The sequence below is a fragment of the Oryzias melastigma genome, linkage group LG13 (genome assembly GCF_002922805.2).
Source record: "Oryzias melastigma strain HK-1 linkage group LG13, ASM292280v2, whole genome shotgun sequence".
In the NCBI taxonomy this organism is placed as follows: domain Eukaryota; kingdom Metazoa; phylum Chordata; class Actinopteri; order Beloniformes; family Adrianichthyidae; genus Oryzias; species Oryzias melastigma.
Genome location: NC_050524.1, coordinates 22569647 through 22583498, shown reverse-complemented (window position 1 = coordinate 22583498; position 13852 = coordinate 22569647). Strand labels below are relative to the sequence as shown.

General features: G+C 44.4%; 2 protein-coding genes across 2 annotated transcripts in view; both read left to right on the top strand.

The window, feature by feature from the left end:
- Positions 1–3717, top strand: part of clpb (caseinolytic mitochondrial matrix peptidase chaperone subunit B) — a gene marked incomplete in the record, with an annotated part of 35521 nt that extends 31804 nt beyond the window's left edge. Inside the window, 2 exon segments of the mRNA XM_024277405.2 lie at positions 1405–1509; positions 3077–3717. Of these exon segments, the coding sequence (XP_024133173.1) occupies positions 1405–1509; positions 3077–3274 (303 nt within the window).
- Positions 3718–8876: 5159 nt separating this feature from the next.
- phox2a (paired like homeobox 2A) lies at positions 8877–13329 on the top strand. Its single transcript, XM_024277071.2, has 3 exons — positions 8877–9554; positions 10442–10629; positions 10732–13329. The coding sequence occupies exons 1-3, from the start codon at positions 9332–9334 to the stop codon at positions 11218–11220; spliced, it is 900 nt and encodes a 299-aa protein (XP_024132839.1). The 5' UTR covers positions 8877–9331; the 3' UTR covers positions 11221–13329.
- Positions 13330–13852: the final 523 nt, after the last annotated feature.

Below are 13852 nucleotides of genomic sequence, written 5' to 3'. Positions count from 1 at the left end.
AAATCTTTTCATTTAGCAATTTAACATCGGAAGCACAATTTTTAAAAAGTCTTCCCATTTATTTACCAGACTACAGTATCCTGATCTACAATACTACATACAAACTGGGCATGTGTTCACAAATGTGCTGAATAGGAATTCTTGAATGGTGTTCATATTTTATTCACAGTTGGAAGAGAAATGTCAAAAGTGGTGCAAATTTAGCAAATTCAGACTCAATTCCGATACATGAAAGACTTGGTGTTATAATTCTAGCCGGGTACAAACTGCAATTATTAATTTTTCCTCCATGATCAATTTTCAAACAGTTGGCACTTCTGTGAGTTAAAAAGGACAATACATACGTCATTTCCAAATCCAAGTCCCTGATTGGTCAAAGCTCAACCTGGTTTACCTTGGGTTCAGTGGCTGCTTGCTTTTCACTTAGAGCTTGAAAACAGACTTAAAATCTCACGTAGTGACGCGTGACTGTGAGAGATTTGAAAATGGAATCCCGAAATGAACATATATGTGCGTTTACATGAACTTTTCAATGGAAGCCGTTGCTTGAACCCGCATTGCTGAGGCCGGAGTGAAAGTTACACCATATAAATCCTAGTTGGATGTCTTAAAAAGTACATAAATGAAACGGGCTGCACAACTTAAGTTTCACAATCACAAAAAAAGAGAAAAGTCCAGTAAACTAGTCGACGGTGAGTGCACGCTTCTGTACACAGAAGCAAACTGACATCATCATTAAAGGACACCTCAAAGTCCCAAAAAGAACAACTCTTCCTCTTTTGTGTGTAGGAGGATGAAGGGGTCGTGTTTCTTCTGAGTTGGGCCTCCAAAGCTTCACAGTCCGAGTGAAGCTCAGTCATCTCACCCTGCAGCCGCTGAGCGCTGCAGAAACACACACAGATCAATACTGTTACTCACTGTAATCTGATTACACTGTTTAACATGTTGTGCCCTCATCAATATTGAATTATTAATATTACAGCTGGTGTCCTGACAAACAACTCGTCTTCTGCAGGCGGCGTGTTTCCGCGGCTGCGGCGTCACCTTGTTGTCGTTGGTTAGTGTTAAGGCTGCGGTCGGCGGTCCGAGGGTGATGCCACAACGGGATAAATCTCGTTATCGCCAAATCCCCAAAAGCCGCCGGTTTGTGATCAGAAAAAAACGCTCGGTGCCGAGCTTTGCGTCCAGAGCAAACCGTTTATTTATTGAACCGAGTGTTGACACAAGTTGCTAAATGAGCCGCTCGGAACACAACTATTGACTGGCGTTTGATTAAAATGCATTAAGGGCTTGTTGATTAGCGCTGGCAGCCATGCAGCCCGACAGAAGCCCCCCCTCGCTGCTGCTGCATTCATTTCAGAGTTTGGAAGCCTTTTGTCAATGTCTTCGTCTCCTCGCCATCAGGCAAAGCAGCGCCATGACATCACCCTTCAGTGGGACCGGCCGGTGCTGGACCTGTTGGCGGGAGGTTACAACCTGCACTACGGAGCTCGGTCCATCAAACACGAGGTATGGAGGCTGCAGCTGCTAGAGCTCATGGGAACTTGAAATCCTTTTTTTCTCTCTTTAAAAGCAGCATCTCTGATGTTAGTAACATACAAGAACTGGATCCTTATTTACTGCAAATACCACATGCGTGGTTTGATTGTCTGATTTTCTAACGGTCAAGAAGAGGGCTCTTATCACTCGAACAACACGGCAGTTCACAGGAATTGAGGAGGTTAAAAAAATCTGTAAAACACACCTACTTTAACCTTATTTCATTTTGTGTAAAAGTTCACTACGACCTGTCACTCATCTGAAGAAAAAAGAGTTCATGAAGATTTTCTCTTTATGGACTCACTGATTGATCTACATTGATATTTAATGCAGCTCACCTGCATACCTGCACGTCATTTTCACCTGCAGACAGCCTGTATCCACCCATTGTGACTAAGGCTTTAGGGGCCTTTTCGTCTTAGAACTTTATCTTTTTTGTTTCAGAATGAAAAAATGAAACTGAATCGTAGCTGAAGATAATTGGGTGGAGCGTGTGATAATCAGCTCAAACCAGGTTGATTCCACGCCAGTTGTTAGTCACCATCTCAAACTGATGCTAAAGGACTGGGGTTTTTTTGGAAGTGGACAATAATGTGGAGTAAACAGACCAGATTTTTCTCAACTCAGAGAATCTCAATATTATCCACCTTTAAGTTTGGACTTTTCCTGATTAGAAATTTGCCTTTGTCACAAATATGATCTTTTTCAAATAGCATTTCTTCATCTGCTCCTGATTCCACAACAATTTGAATAAGGAAAAACTCAAAATACAGTTTGGTCTTGATTTTTATTTATTTATGTATCTAATTATAAGAAAAATGCCACAAGAACATGTTAAAAACAGGATTTTCATTGGAGTGGGTTTTTGTTGGCTGTGATGAGGATTGGGACCTCAGGCTTCAGTTGTGTCAGTTTTTCTTATTTTGGTTTATTATTAATCATGTTCTGTGTGATTTCCAGGTTGTACCTTCATAAACACACCTAGTTTTAGTTTTTGATTCTTGGTGCTTTTTTCTGTTATTTATCCCTCGGATTTCTTTCTCTTCACCTTTTAGTTGCTCCCAGATTTTAGTTTTTTCACAGTCCTGGTTTGGGTTTTTTTTGTTTTTGCTGTAAAGATTTATTTTCTGTCACTAAGCCTGACTTCACATTTAGACCATCCACCACCACCTTTCTTAGCTTCTCTCTTTGCATCCACTAAACAAAAACCTTTGCTTTTTAGGGATTTTTTAAAACTGTTTTGTTCTTCTGTCTTTTTTATTCTAAACATAGTCACAAACAGATTTGCTCTTTGTTGGGGGGCTCAGATATTAGATAAAAAGAACTATTTAGAAGATCAGGAATCAGCATATCTTTGTCAAATCTTGGCCATCTTCTACTTTAATTTGTAGGACCATAGCTCTTAAGGATCACATAAAAATGATCAGATGTTTGAGTCAGAATTTTTGGATTTTGAACCACTCTTCTACGGCGTACAGACTAAGTCCCTTCCCAGCGGCTTTCCTCATAACCACTAACCGTGTGGCTCATCCCGCAGGTGGAGCGGCGGGTGGTCAACCAGCTAGCCGCAGCGTACGAGCAGGAGCTGCTGCCCAAAGGCTGCACGCTGCGTCTATCGGTGCAGTCGGACAGCCAGGAGGAGCGCAGCACCCCCAGTCTGCGGCTGGAGGTGCTGGGAGAAGACCGCTCGCCCAGAACACTGGACATCCGCCCACCGCTTAGTCCTGAGCACTAACCTGCGGCTCATCGCTAACATTTCAAAATAAAAGTTCCTCTGAAAGCAGAACATGGTGGTGGTGTCGGTGATTCACGCTTGACGTCACTTTTCTTCTGTCTGGACTGTAGCTGTAGGTCCTTTGCTCTGCTGTGGACGCTTGTCTATGTTCATAATGTAAAACACTGAGTATTTATGAAAGATTAACTTAAAGGTGGAGAAACTCGACTGTAGGAGAAGAGTTTGATGATTCCATCATTTACATGTTTCACATGGAAACACAACAATGTTCATTCAACTCCATCAGAAAAAACATCACATTTTGCTTGATGTTCCTCACTTTACTGTCTTTACGCTAAAAGAACCAAACGTTTGTTGCATCACGAATGTTCTTCAGCTGTGATGGAGCAGCATTCTTGTTTTCCGGCTTCTTTCCCTGTAAATAAAGCCGTCGCAAAGCAAAAGGAGTTGTGTGTTTTTGTTGTGACACTGCTGATGGATGTGAGTGCGTGGGAGAAACCCATTTCTGGGTGGGAATTCTTCAACAAAAACCCTTGTCATCCCCCCCCGTGAGCCAACATGACAGAGGAATTCTGCCCCGTGAAGGGGGTCGGAGTCGGACACCGGAAGGGAATGCGTCAGAATTCCCTGCAGGAATGTCTTCTCCTCAGAAAGAAATTAGCATCATCAAACGTGCTTTTGCTCTCACCGTGCCGTCTGTGACCTTTCTGCAGAGTTCTAGCTAAATGGAGGAGGTGTGGACTGGAGGTTTTTAAAGTTTTGGAAGCAGAATGACTGCAGGATTCGTCGTCCTTTTGTCTCCCGTTTCATTTCCCTCCCAGCTTCCCGGGTAAAACCAGCGCCCTTCTCTACAGATGTGTGAAGTCAGAGCTGCCAAAAACCTGAAACTTCATCCTCATGGAGCTGATGAAGACAACGGCGGCGAGCACCAGACAAATTGAGGGGGCTGCATCTGCATAGCAGATCAGGTTTTGCTCTGATACCTTCAGGCTCGTTCTTTCTCGTGTGACCCTCAAGTGCATCTACACTTTATGGTTTTGGGAAGCCCAAGTGCTGTGTGTTTGTGTGTGGATCCACTTACCCTCCCTGCAGAAGAAGACAAGAATAAGAAGAGGAGGAGGAGAAAGAGGAGAGGCTCTTAGTCTGTACGTCAGGCTATTTCTGACTGCTGCCATTTCTCTGATTAGATTATGGAGAAACAGAAACCTGGCCCTCCATCGTCTTAACCTCCATCTCCCTGCATTTTACTCCCTCACTCCACCTTTTTTCTCCTCACCCTTCCTTCCTTCCTTCCTCCCCATCTGTCTGTTTCTCCCCTTTCCTCCTGACTTTCAGGACCATTACTGAATTTCTTGTGAAATCTGTCAGAAGAGATGGAGCCGCTGTGGACCAGCGTGCTGCCGCCCAGCAGGTGGAGGTGCTGAATGATGAACGACTATAGCCGCGCTCCCATTATCATATCTGTCCCTGCTCTTAACGGAGGATTTTCATCCATGTCCCTCCGCACTCCTCCTCCTCCTCCTCCTCTCATTGTACTCCCCTCAGAGAGGATCGATTTCACCTCCATTACCTCAGTCCACTCAGCCGCTCCGCGCTGGAGCCGCCGCGCAGCACCACTCTTCATCGCGCGGCCTCTCTCTGCGCGTTGACGCACGGCCTGTCCGGCCCGCGCGCACCTGATCCAATCCTCCCCCCCGCGCGCTCCCAGGAAGAATTATCATAAAAGACAAATAAGGGAGGCCACCGAAAAAAACACAGCAGCCCGTCCTCCCTTTCTTTTAAAGAAAAGGAACAAATCCATTCCCCCTAATTCGAACCTTGCACGGGGACAGCTCGCGTGGCAGATTGCAGCCTAATTAGTTTAGAAGGAATTTAATTCAATTAACTTTCCACAGCTCCGCGCACCCCGCCGCTGGGCTGCTTTCAGAGCGCGGGGCCAGAGCTGCAGATCTAATTAGCGTGTTTGGAGAAGCTCTCCTGCGCGCGGCCATCCCCTCGCTGCTCCAGCTGTGGCGTGCTCGCGTGCGTGTGTGTGCGTGGTCTCCCGGGAGCTGGTTTTTATCCTAAAAAGCTTCTTTTTTAAGTAACATGCCGTTGTCCATTAGGATAATCCAGGTCTGGTGGCGCAGCAGAGATGGACGCAGCATGAATAACCGCAGCTGCTCTGCGTCATGTTCCTCCTGATGGATGCGCGTTCACTTTAACTTAGTGTGGACTTGTATACAGATGAGCGTGACATGGATGGGCTTCATTTTTGAGTGATCCAGACTTTTGGTTTTCTTTAAAACCCTTTTCTGGTTTCTAGAGGGCATGTTTCAGACTTCGGATCGGCATTTTACGCAGCTTTGACTGAAAACGCGCAACATTTATTGAGTTTTTAAGTCTGGTCTTTCTGGAAATGATTTAAATGTTTGCTTGTTGACATCGTCTAAGGTTAGAGAGCCAGTTTTGTTCATTCCCTTCTTTAAAATAAAGCTGTCATAAATATTCAGTTGGCTGTAGAAGTATAAAGAGCCTTTATTGCGCATGAGCTCCTGCTGAGGGAACTTCACGCTCGATGCTGCTCTCCCCCCTCTAACCCACACGGATGCGTCTGGAGCCGGAGAGTCACGGTGCATTCCGGTAATTGAGGGGCTGATGTGAAGGGACACAACGGACGGTACCGATAGGTCCCCATCCACCCCCTCTCCCCACCGCATCCTTCATCCATCACCGATCAAATCAAATGTTTGCGCGCCTCCGCCGCTGGAAGGACGTAGACCGATGTTAATGGAAAGATCTGGGAGTTTCTGAATTTATCTTATGATCAATCTCATCGAGCTCAGAGGGAGGGGTGGGGTCCTTAAGAAGGGGGCGATGACACGACACATTTCAGTGACACTCCAGGGAGCCGCCTGCTGCTGGCTGTGACGCAGCACACTTTGGAGCAGAAAACAGCAAGAGTTCTGATCACTCCTCAATCGCTGCTGAATCTAATAACACTTTTATCAAAGTAAATGTTTTCACGGAAGCTGATGTTGTTGATGAGGACCTGGGCCGAACCGTTTCCGTGCGTAATTTACGCACAAGTAAACAAATCTAAAAATTCGTTTAATTTTCCATTTATATATAAATACAAACATATGACATACACAAAATATGCTCATAAACAAATTATATTATAAGCTAATAAGACTGTTTGCGGCAGAAATGTGTGGTTTTGTTTTACAAATTAGATTAGAAGTTAATTAACAAGGAAACTGAGACTGGAAAACTCAAAATATGACCTGTTTTAATTTGTCATTTAATTAATCTGATTTCACATTCTGCTGATTTGATAGTCGATTATTTATGATTTAATTTAAGCCATTTCAAATAAAGAGTCAGCGGCGCGTTTGGATGCTCGTTTTACAGAAAAGGATGTGATGATTCCAGGCGCAGAAACAAAAGCTGACACGGTCAGGGAGGAAAGCGGCCTCTGGACGAGACGTGCGTTTGCTTCAGTTCCGGTGATGGATGGACTGACGGCCTCACTGCCAAGAAGCCGGTCTGGGCCTCCCGCGTAGCTTTGTCTCATCCTTCATCCTGCGTCTGTATACCTGCATCTTTTCGTCTTCCTGCGCCGGCCATCCATCATACAGCAGGCGCGCTCTGTGTTTTTGCGCCACTTCTCCTTGAGCTTTCCCTGAGGCCAGGCTGGGGGTCTTGAAGGGGAAAAAAATCCTGAATTTCATCTGAAGGGGGGTCCTTTTTGTTTTACAATTTTAAATAATATATAAATAAATACAAATAGTTTGATATATTTGTCGTTTACGCACGTATATCTAAAATCTAACACATTTCTTAATTAATGACCTGTGTCAGATAGATTTTTATCTCCTGGCATTTGATGTTTTAATACTAAACCCCTGCGCTCGTGAATGAATGAATTCTGAGTGAAAGGGGTGAACTGGTCCTTTACTCTTCACTCAATCACGCCTCTGATTAGAAATGGACGGCACGTTTGGCTCCTTCCATACGGTTTTGACTCTAAACGCACCAGTAGGACCATAATCCCCGGAGCGGGCTCCTCTCCAAGGGTCCCCTCGGGAGTCTCTGGGGTGACCATTGTGTCCTCCCCTCTGTTGACTCAGACGCCATGAATGCCAAAGCTCCGCGTAACAGTTTCCGTCAAATGAATGTAAAAGTCCAAAGTTAAGCCCTCCACGGAGGAGAGGTCTCCCCCTGCGCCTCATGCAGCACTATGGGGCGGATTAGCGGCCTGGAAGAGACCGGGGCTTTCTTTGAAGGGATTAGAGGTTAAATGCTTAACGCTAGGGTCGCTCTTGGTTGCTCTTTTTTTTAAAGCAGAGACGGCCTTGAGAGTTTAACTTTGAAACTGTTTAAGTTTCTTGGTAAACTCACCTCTGAACCGAGGAGACGGGAATGGAGGCGCACAGGAGGCTGAGCGGCCTGGGAGCTGATTCTGAATCCAAAAGGAGAATCTCATTTGGTTTAAAACATGCAACCTTTTAGAGCTTCGAGTTTTTGTGGATGTGTGTATCTTTGTATAAACAAACGTTCCACCAAATTCTGTAAAACTTGTCAAAAGAAGGCAAAATTTCGCATCATTTTAATCTCAAAATGCGGCATTTGAGCTACAATAATCCCTGCTGTGTGAAATTTCGCTCAGACAGAAGCCTCGCGCGCCTCTCACCAACCACAACCGCTGTAAACAAATCTGATTATTACTAAAGTGGGCAGATGCACGCGCGCCAGCACGCGCACGCAGGGTTAATGGCATTAAGGAGCATCATCGCGCGGCCTCCGGTCAGGCAGAGATAAGAGCGCGCATTTGGAACCTTGTTGTGCCATTTTACGCGCGGGCACTGCACGGGCCAAACTGAATTAATTATTTGCGTGCGCACAAAACGTAATTTTGGTTTGCGGATTATATTATTCGGTGAAATGTGGTCGCTAATAAAAAGCCTGTTGATTCGATAAGCAGTTTACATGAAGCAGAGAGCTTTTTTTTTTAGACAAACACCAGATTTAGACAGAAAGTGGCGGCTGTGCGTGCGTCTGCGTGCGCTGCTGGCCGTGTGGGATATGACTTATCACATTGTATGACACCGAACAATAAACTTAAACCAATTTCTGGAGCGTCAATGCGTTTATGGGTACCCTGTCGTGGCTGCTCAGTTGTCTCCGCAGCCGCGCGCGTCTCTCTGCAGTCTTATATCAAAGTGACGCTCACTCTGGTGACATCTCAGCAAAAGTGATCGGAATCAAATCACATCTTTTAATCTGAGCAATCAGCGTCACATCTGGATGCTTTGCTGCACATAAAGACTCGAGTGGAGCTTTTGCACCAGCGCCGCTGCGCAACTCTGCAAATATGACGCAAAAACACTTTTTGTTTTTTTTAATTCGTTAAAAAATAAAGTTTAGCAATTCAATTGATTGTTTATTTGTGTTGTAAAAATTATAAAATAATTTACTTTTATTTTTACGTGCACTAAATCCTGTTGTTGCATGAAAAATAAGTGGGAGGAGATGGAGAGATCTCATTGGAATAGTGACGTCCGATAAAGGAAACATGCTGATTTTGACTGATTTAAAGGAAGAAAGTGGCGCTTTTTCTGATTAAAACCCCGCTGACACCTGCGGGATCGTGATGCTGTGGACCCGCGTGGGCGGTGCAGTAGATCTGCAGGAGGAGGAGGAGGGGGCGCGTCCGTTTCCACGCTCACTCACTGGTGCTATTGTCATGGTAACTAGACCACCGCCTCGCCATTGTCTCGCGCCCTACCAAGTTTATTATAAACACACGGCGCTGTCATACGGAGCGCCAGCGCAGAGCGAGCTGCAGAGCAGGAAGGAGGTGAGAAGTAAGGAGGCGCACGCTCCTGCACACTGAAGGAGGAGACGAGGGCGAGCAGGAAGAAGAAAGCCTCTGGATTACTGCGGCCACTGAAGCGCGAGAAAGTTCTTTGGAGGTTCTGGAGACAAGAACCAGAGAAAGTTCCGGAAGCAGCTGCAGAACCGAGCTTCACCTCCCCGCGTTCCTCAGACCGGTGCGCGCACCGGCTTACCTCCATGTATAAGATGGATTACTCCTACCTGAACTCCTATGACTCCTGCATGGCGGCCATGGAAGCGTCGGCCTACGCGGACTTCAGCTCCTGCAGCCAGGCCAGCTCCTTCCAGTACAACCCGATCCGAAGCGGGCCGTTCTCCAACCCGGGCTGTACCCCGCTTAGCACGGCCAGCTGCACTCTGGGAGCCCTGAGGGAGCACCAGCCCACTCCTTACTCCTCAGGTGAGAAGCGGCTCCTATCCCCGCAAAAAGGAGGTCTAGTTCATCTGAGAGAGGAGTCCTTATTTTACCAGAATACGCAAAAATTAATAAATGTTGATTTAAAAACAGCTTGTCAGTTGCGGCCTTGAAGAAACAGTCAGAAAAAAATGTACACTTTACTTTCAGGAGGTTTAACTTTTCGGAATATGAATATTTATTAAAATAAAAACACTTTTTAGGAGATTGAGCTTTTTGGTATATTAAATTGTATTATTTTTTTTATTAATTATTTTAATCAGGAAACATAAAATTATTGTTTTTAACTTTTAATTTGTGGGTGATGACTTGAACTCAAATAGCCTATTAAAATGAAAAAAATTATTTTTTATTTACGATGTATTCGTTGTTTTGGCGCAAAGTTTGCGTTTATATGTGTAAAAATGGATTTTACGCGCAATATTGTTTGTTTTCTGCTTTTATTTCAATATTTTTTAGGGTAATTTGTCCCAGACTAAAATAAGATTTAAAAAATGCTTTTATTTCTCCAAATAGGAAAGTAGTAATTCAGCAAATATTGTCTTTCATAAATACTATTATATAAATAGTCAAAATCCAATCAAAATATTTGTTTTTTAAAGAAAATTGCGCATTTTTATTGTATTTTACATACAACTTCATTCTTGAATTTTCATTATTTAAAACTAAACTGATTATTTTTTAATCAATTTATATCTAATAATAATAATAATAATAATAAATGAAATGATTGAATAAATAATTAATAACTTGATTTGTTTTTATTCAGAACAATCATAACTCATCAAGAATAAGCGTTTTGATGTTTTCTCTGGTTCTGAGGCCTCCGGGTTCTCTTCGGGTTCTGGTCTCACTCCTCCGTGTCTCCTCAGTTCCATACAAGTTCTTCTCGGATCCTTCGGGTCTGAACGAGAAGAGGAAGCAGCGGCGCATCCGGACCACCTTCACCAGCTCGCAGCTGAAGGAACTGGAGCGGGTGTTCGCGGAGACGCACTACCCGGACATCTACACCCGGGAGGAGCTGGCGCTCAAGATCGACCTGACCGAGGCCCGCGTGCAGGTTGGACATCCTTCCTTATATTTATTTTTTTCTATAATAATCAGTTTTTTATTATTGTTGTGATGTTTCTGGGTGCTTGATGGGACATGTGCGCTTTGACAGGTGTGGTTCCAGAACAGGCGCGCCAAATTCCGTAAGCAGGAGCGCGCGGCCAACGCCAAAGCCAACAGCTCCGGCGGCGCCACGGGGGGCAGCAGCAGCTCCGGGGGCAAGAAGGCAGGAGAGGCCAGATCTTCATCAGACGACGACGAGTCCAAGGAGTCCACCTGCAGCCCCACGCCCGACAGCACGGCCTCCCTCCCCGGCTCCGCCAACGGAAACCTGGGGAGCCCCGCCAGCCTGAGCCCCAGCCCCGCTCCGACCAACAGCAGCTACGCCAACGCCTCCACCTCCCCGGTTCTCCAGGGGCTGAAAACGCCCAGCTGGTCCAGCCTGGGACCGTCCAACCCGGCCGTGGCGCAGCCCGCCGCCCAGACGCAGGAGATCCTGAAGGCCTGGCAGCCGGCGGACAGTATGAGCGGGCCCTTCGCCGGAGTCCTGTCCTCCTTCCACAGAAAACCCAACCCCGCCATCAAGACCAACCTGTTCTGAAGCACAGACGGAGCGGAGGGGCCTCCTCTGAGAGGGGACCTGTCCATAGTGCTGAAACCAGCCGCTCCGATGGACTCAGCTGAGGATGTGCTCACAGGTGCAGCAGTGCAGACTCCACCTGCACCGCTGTATGCAGCCCCAATCATTCACCTGGACGGGAACCTCCAGACTGAATGATGCAGAACCGCAGGCTCCAAAACTCAGATCACCCCCCACATTTACACGCACGCCCCCGCAGAAGAACAAACACGCAGCTCCAGTCTTTAAGCCCGCAAAGCACAACTAGACCCCGACATGCAGATTTGCTCCAAAAAAGGGATGAATCCACCCCCAAATCTCTTTGCAGAGCAGAAAGGGCCCCCCCCCCCCCAATCCAGTTAGTGCAGGACGGTTTAAAACCATTGACTGTTTATGAGAACTGGACAGAGTGACTCCTCCCCCCTGGCTATCCAAACAGGAAGTCCCTTAGACATTTTTTAGAATACATTTTTCAACATTTTCGCGAAAATTCTCTTTTTTTGAAAGCATTTTTCAAGTCATAAACTGACGAATCAGATGAATAAAAGTAGGTGGAGTCATGTGGAACGTTCCAAAGCTTTGATTGTCAGATATTTTGTAGCTGTCAAATGAAGGGGCGTGGCTTTCCTACAAGCTCACTCCTGATTGAAGAGAGTGGTTGCCATGGAAAAGTTGTCTCGGATCAATCAGTGCTTACTGATGATGACATTATCACACACACAAAATTGACTTCACAACCGGAAGTAAACCATTTTACATGGATGACATGGCATCTATGTCCAGTTCTCATATGCAGTCAATGGTCGTGTCCGAATTCCTCACTGCTCACAACACCATTTAGCGAGTTTTTGAGGTGTCAAAATTTACAGTTAAAAAAGTCCAGCGCTCTGGATTTTGATGCACACTGATGCATCAATGCTCACTAATTTAAAAAATCCCAAATAGTCTTTAAACTTCTTAGGTTTATACTTTGGGAAATCCATGATATTATATTAGATGTTTAAAGAACAAAGTTTTGAGCATGATGTCAGAATAACCGATGACATCCAGGACCATGGATAGTCCCCGCACTATAAAGGCCCAATCTAAATTCTTCCTTTTCACTAGCCCTCCAAACAGAGTTATGCAAAACTACTCTGAGAAATCAGACGTCACTTCTGCTCGATGACGTCACCAATAGTCGCCGGTCAGCTAGCGTTAGCATGGAGTGTTTCCCGCGCTAAAATATACATAAAAACAGCTGTTTTATAACTTTAAAAAGGTCATTCTACAACAAAAGGTCATTACTTACGTTTAAATGTAAACTTCTGTGCTTTGAATCCCTCCGCTTAGAGGAAGGGATCTTAAAAAATATACTTTGGGGACCACTTTCCCATGAAATGCCCCTTCAACTGGAGGGGTAGGGAGAAGGGAAGAATTCGGATTGGACCATAGTCTTTTGGTAGTTTGGGAAATCAGACACTCCTCCTTTGCTGTATCTAGACCCACACTACCATCATCTGATTTTCCCATCATGCCTTCTTTGACACAAAGAGAACCTTGAGTCAACAGCTTCTCTTCTGGTGGAGGAAAAGTCAGGAAGCGAATGTCAATTGATGAGTCGCTTCTACAACACTTTAAGTTTTAGACTGTGGACAAATCCCCTGGACAAATATCTGATCAATCACTACTGTTGAATTCATGATTCATTTTTTGTACTTGTTGATGTCCATCCTTTACTTTTCTGCAAACGGTCAAACAGGAAGCAGCTTTTTTGTACTTCTGTCCTTTAAACAAAGCTGTCCAAAACAGCCAACGTTGAAGAAACTTAATCAAAAATAGGGAAATCTACATGTATTTATTAATATTTTTATTATGTCAGTGAAAAGTGAGAAGCCCAAACGTGTTTGATTTACTACAAAAACCTGAGAATGTAAATTCTGTAATTAGTAATATAAATCTTAGGTAGTTTTTCTTTTTTTTTTTCATCTTTGCTTTACAAACTTCACTGCAGAGCATCTGTCGTGTTCATGAAAGCAGACAGGAGGTTCCAGTGAATGAGAAGGTATAGCACTACTCTGAATATTCTAATAAATCTACATTATGGAGGCACTGCAGGATGCATCGTTTCTTACGTGTCACCAAACCATGAGAGGGGTTATTTGCAAACTCAAGACAAGTCCATTTTTTCCTAATTCTTACAGAAAAAACGAGATCAGATTAGTAAAATAGGGTTGGATGTTAAATTTTACTTAGGGAGGGGGTTGAAGAGATGACATTAATTTAGTAAAACAGAACATTACATAAGGACAAACAGGAGTGTCATGACGGTAAGTCACATTTTCACACCATCTCTGAAAAATAAACCCAAACATGAGCGTTTTTTTGTGTTTGAATTTAAGCAAAACCATTCCAGATAAAAAAAAAAAGCAGAAAAGTTTCACAGATCTGAGTAAAAATAACTGTTGTCAGCTTCAAATCTAATTCAACTCTTAGTTTCAGTCAGTTTTTCCTGCAACTTTTAAGCTATTTTCACTTAAATGTTTAGTGTGATTTAAAGGAAATCTTTTGAGTATTTTTTTTAGGTGAACAAACATTTCTGACTAGCCTGGAATTCCATCAAACTTTGTGGAAA

Excerpts from the sequence above, each read along its gene's own strand:
- phox2a (XM_024277071.2), top strand. The coding sequence starts at position 9,332 with ATGTATAAGATGGATTACTCCTACCTGAACTCCTATGACTCCTGCATG. Across the intron at positions 9,555-10,441 it reads GCCCACTCCTTACTCCTCAG|TTCCATACAAGTTCTTCTCG; the intron begins GTGAGAAGCGGC and ends GTGTCTCCTCAG. Across the intron at positions 10,630-10,731 it reads TGACCGAGGCCCGCGTGCAG|GTGTGGTTCCAGAACAGGCG; the intron begins GTTGGACATCCT and ends GCGCTTTGACAG.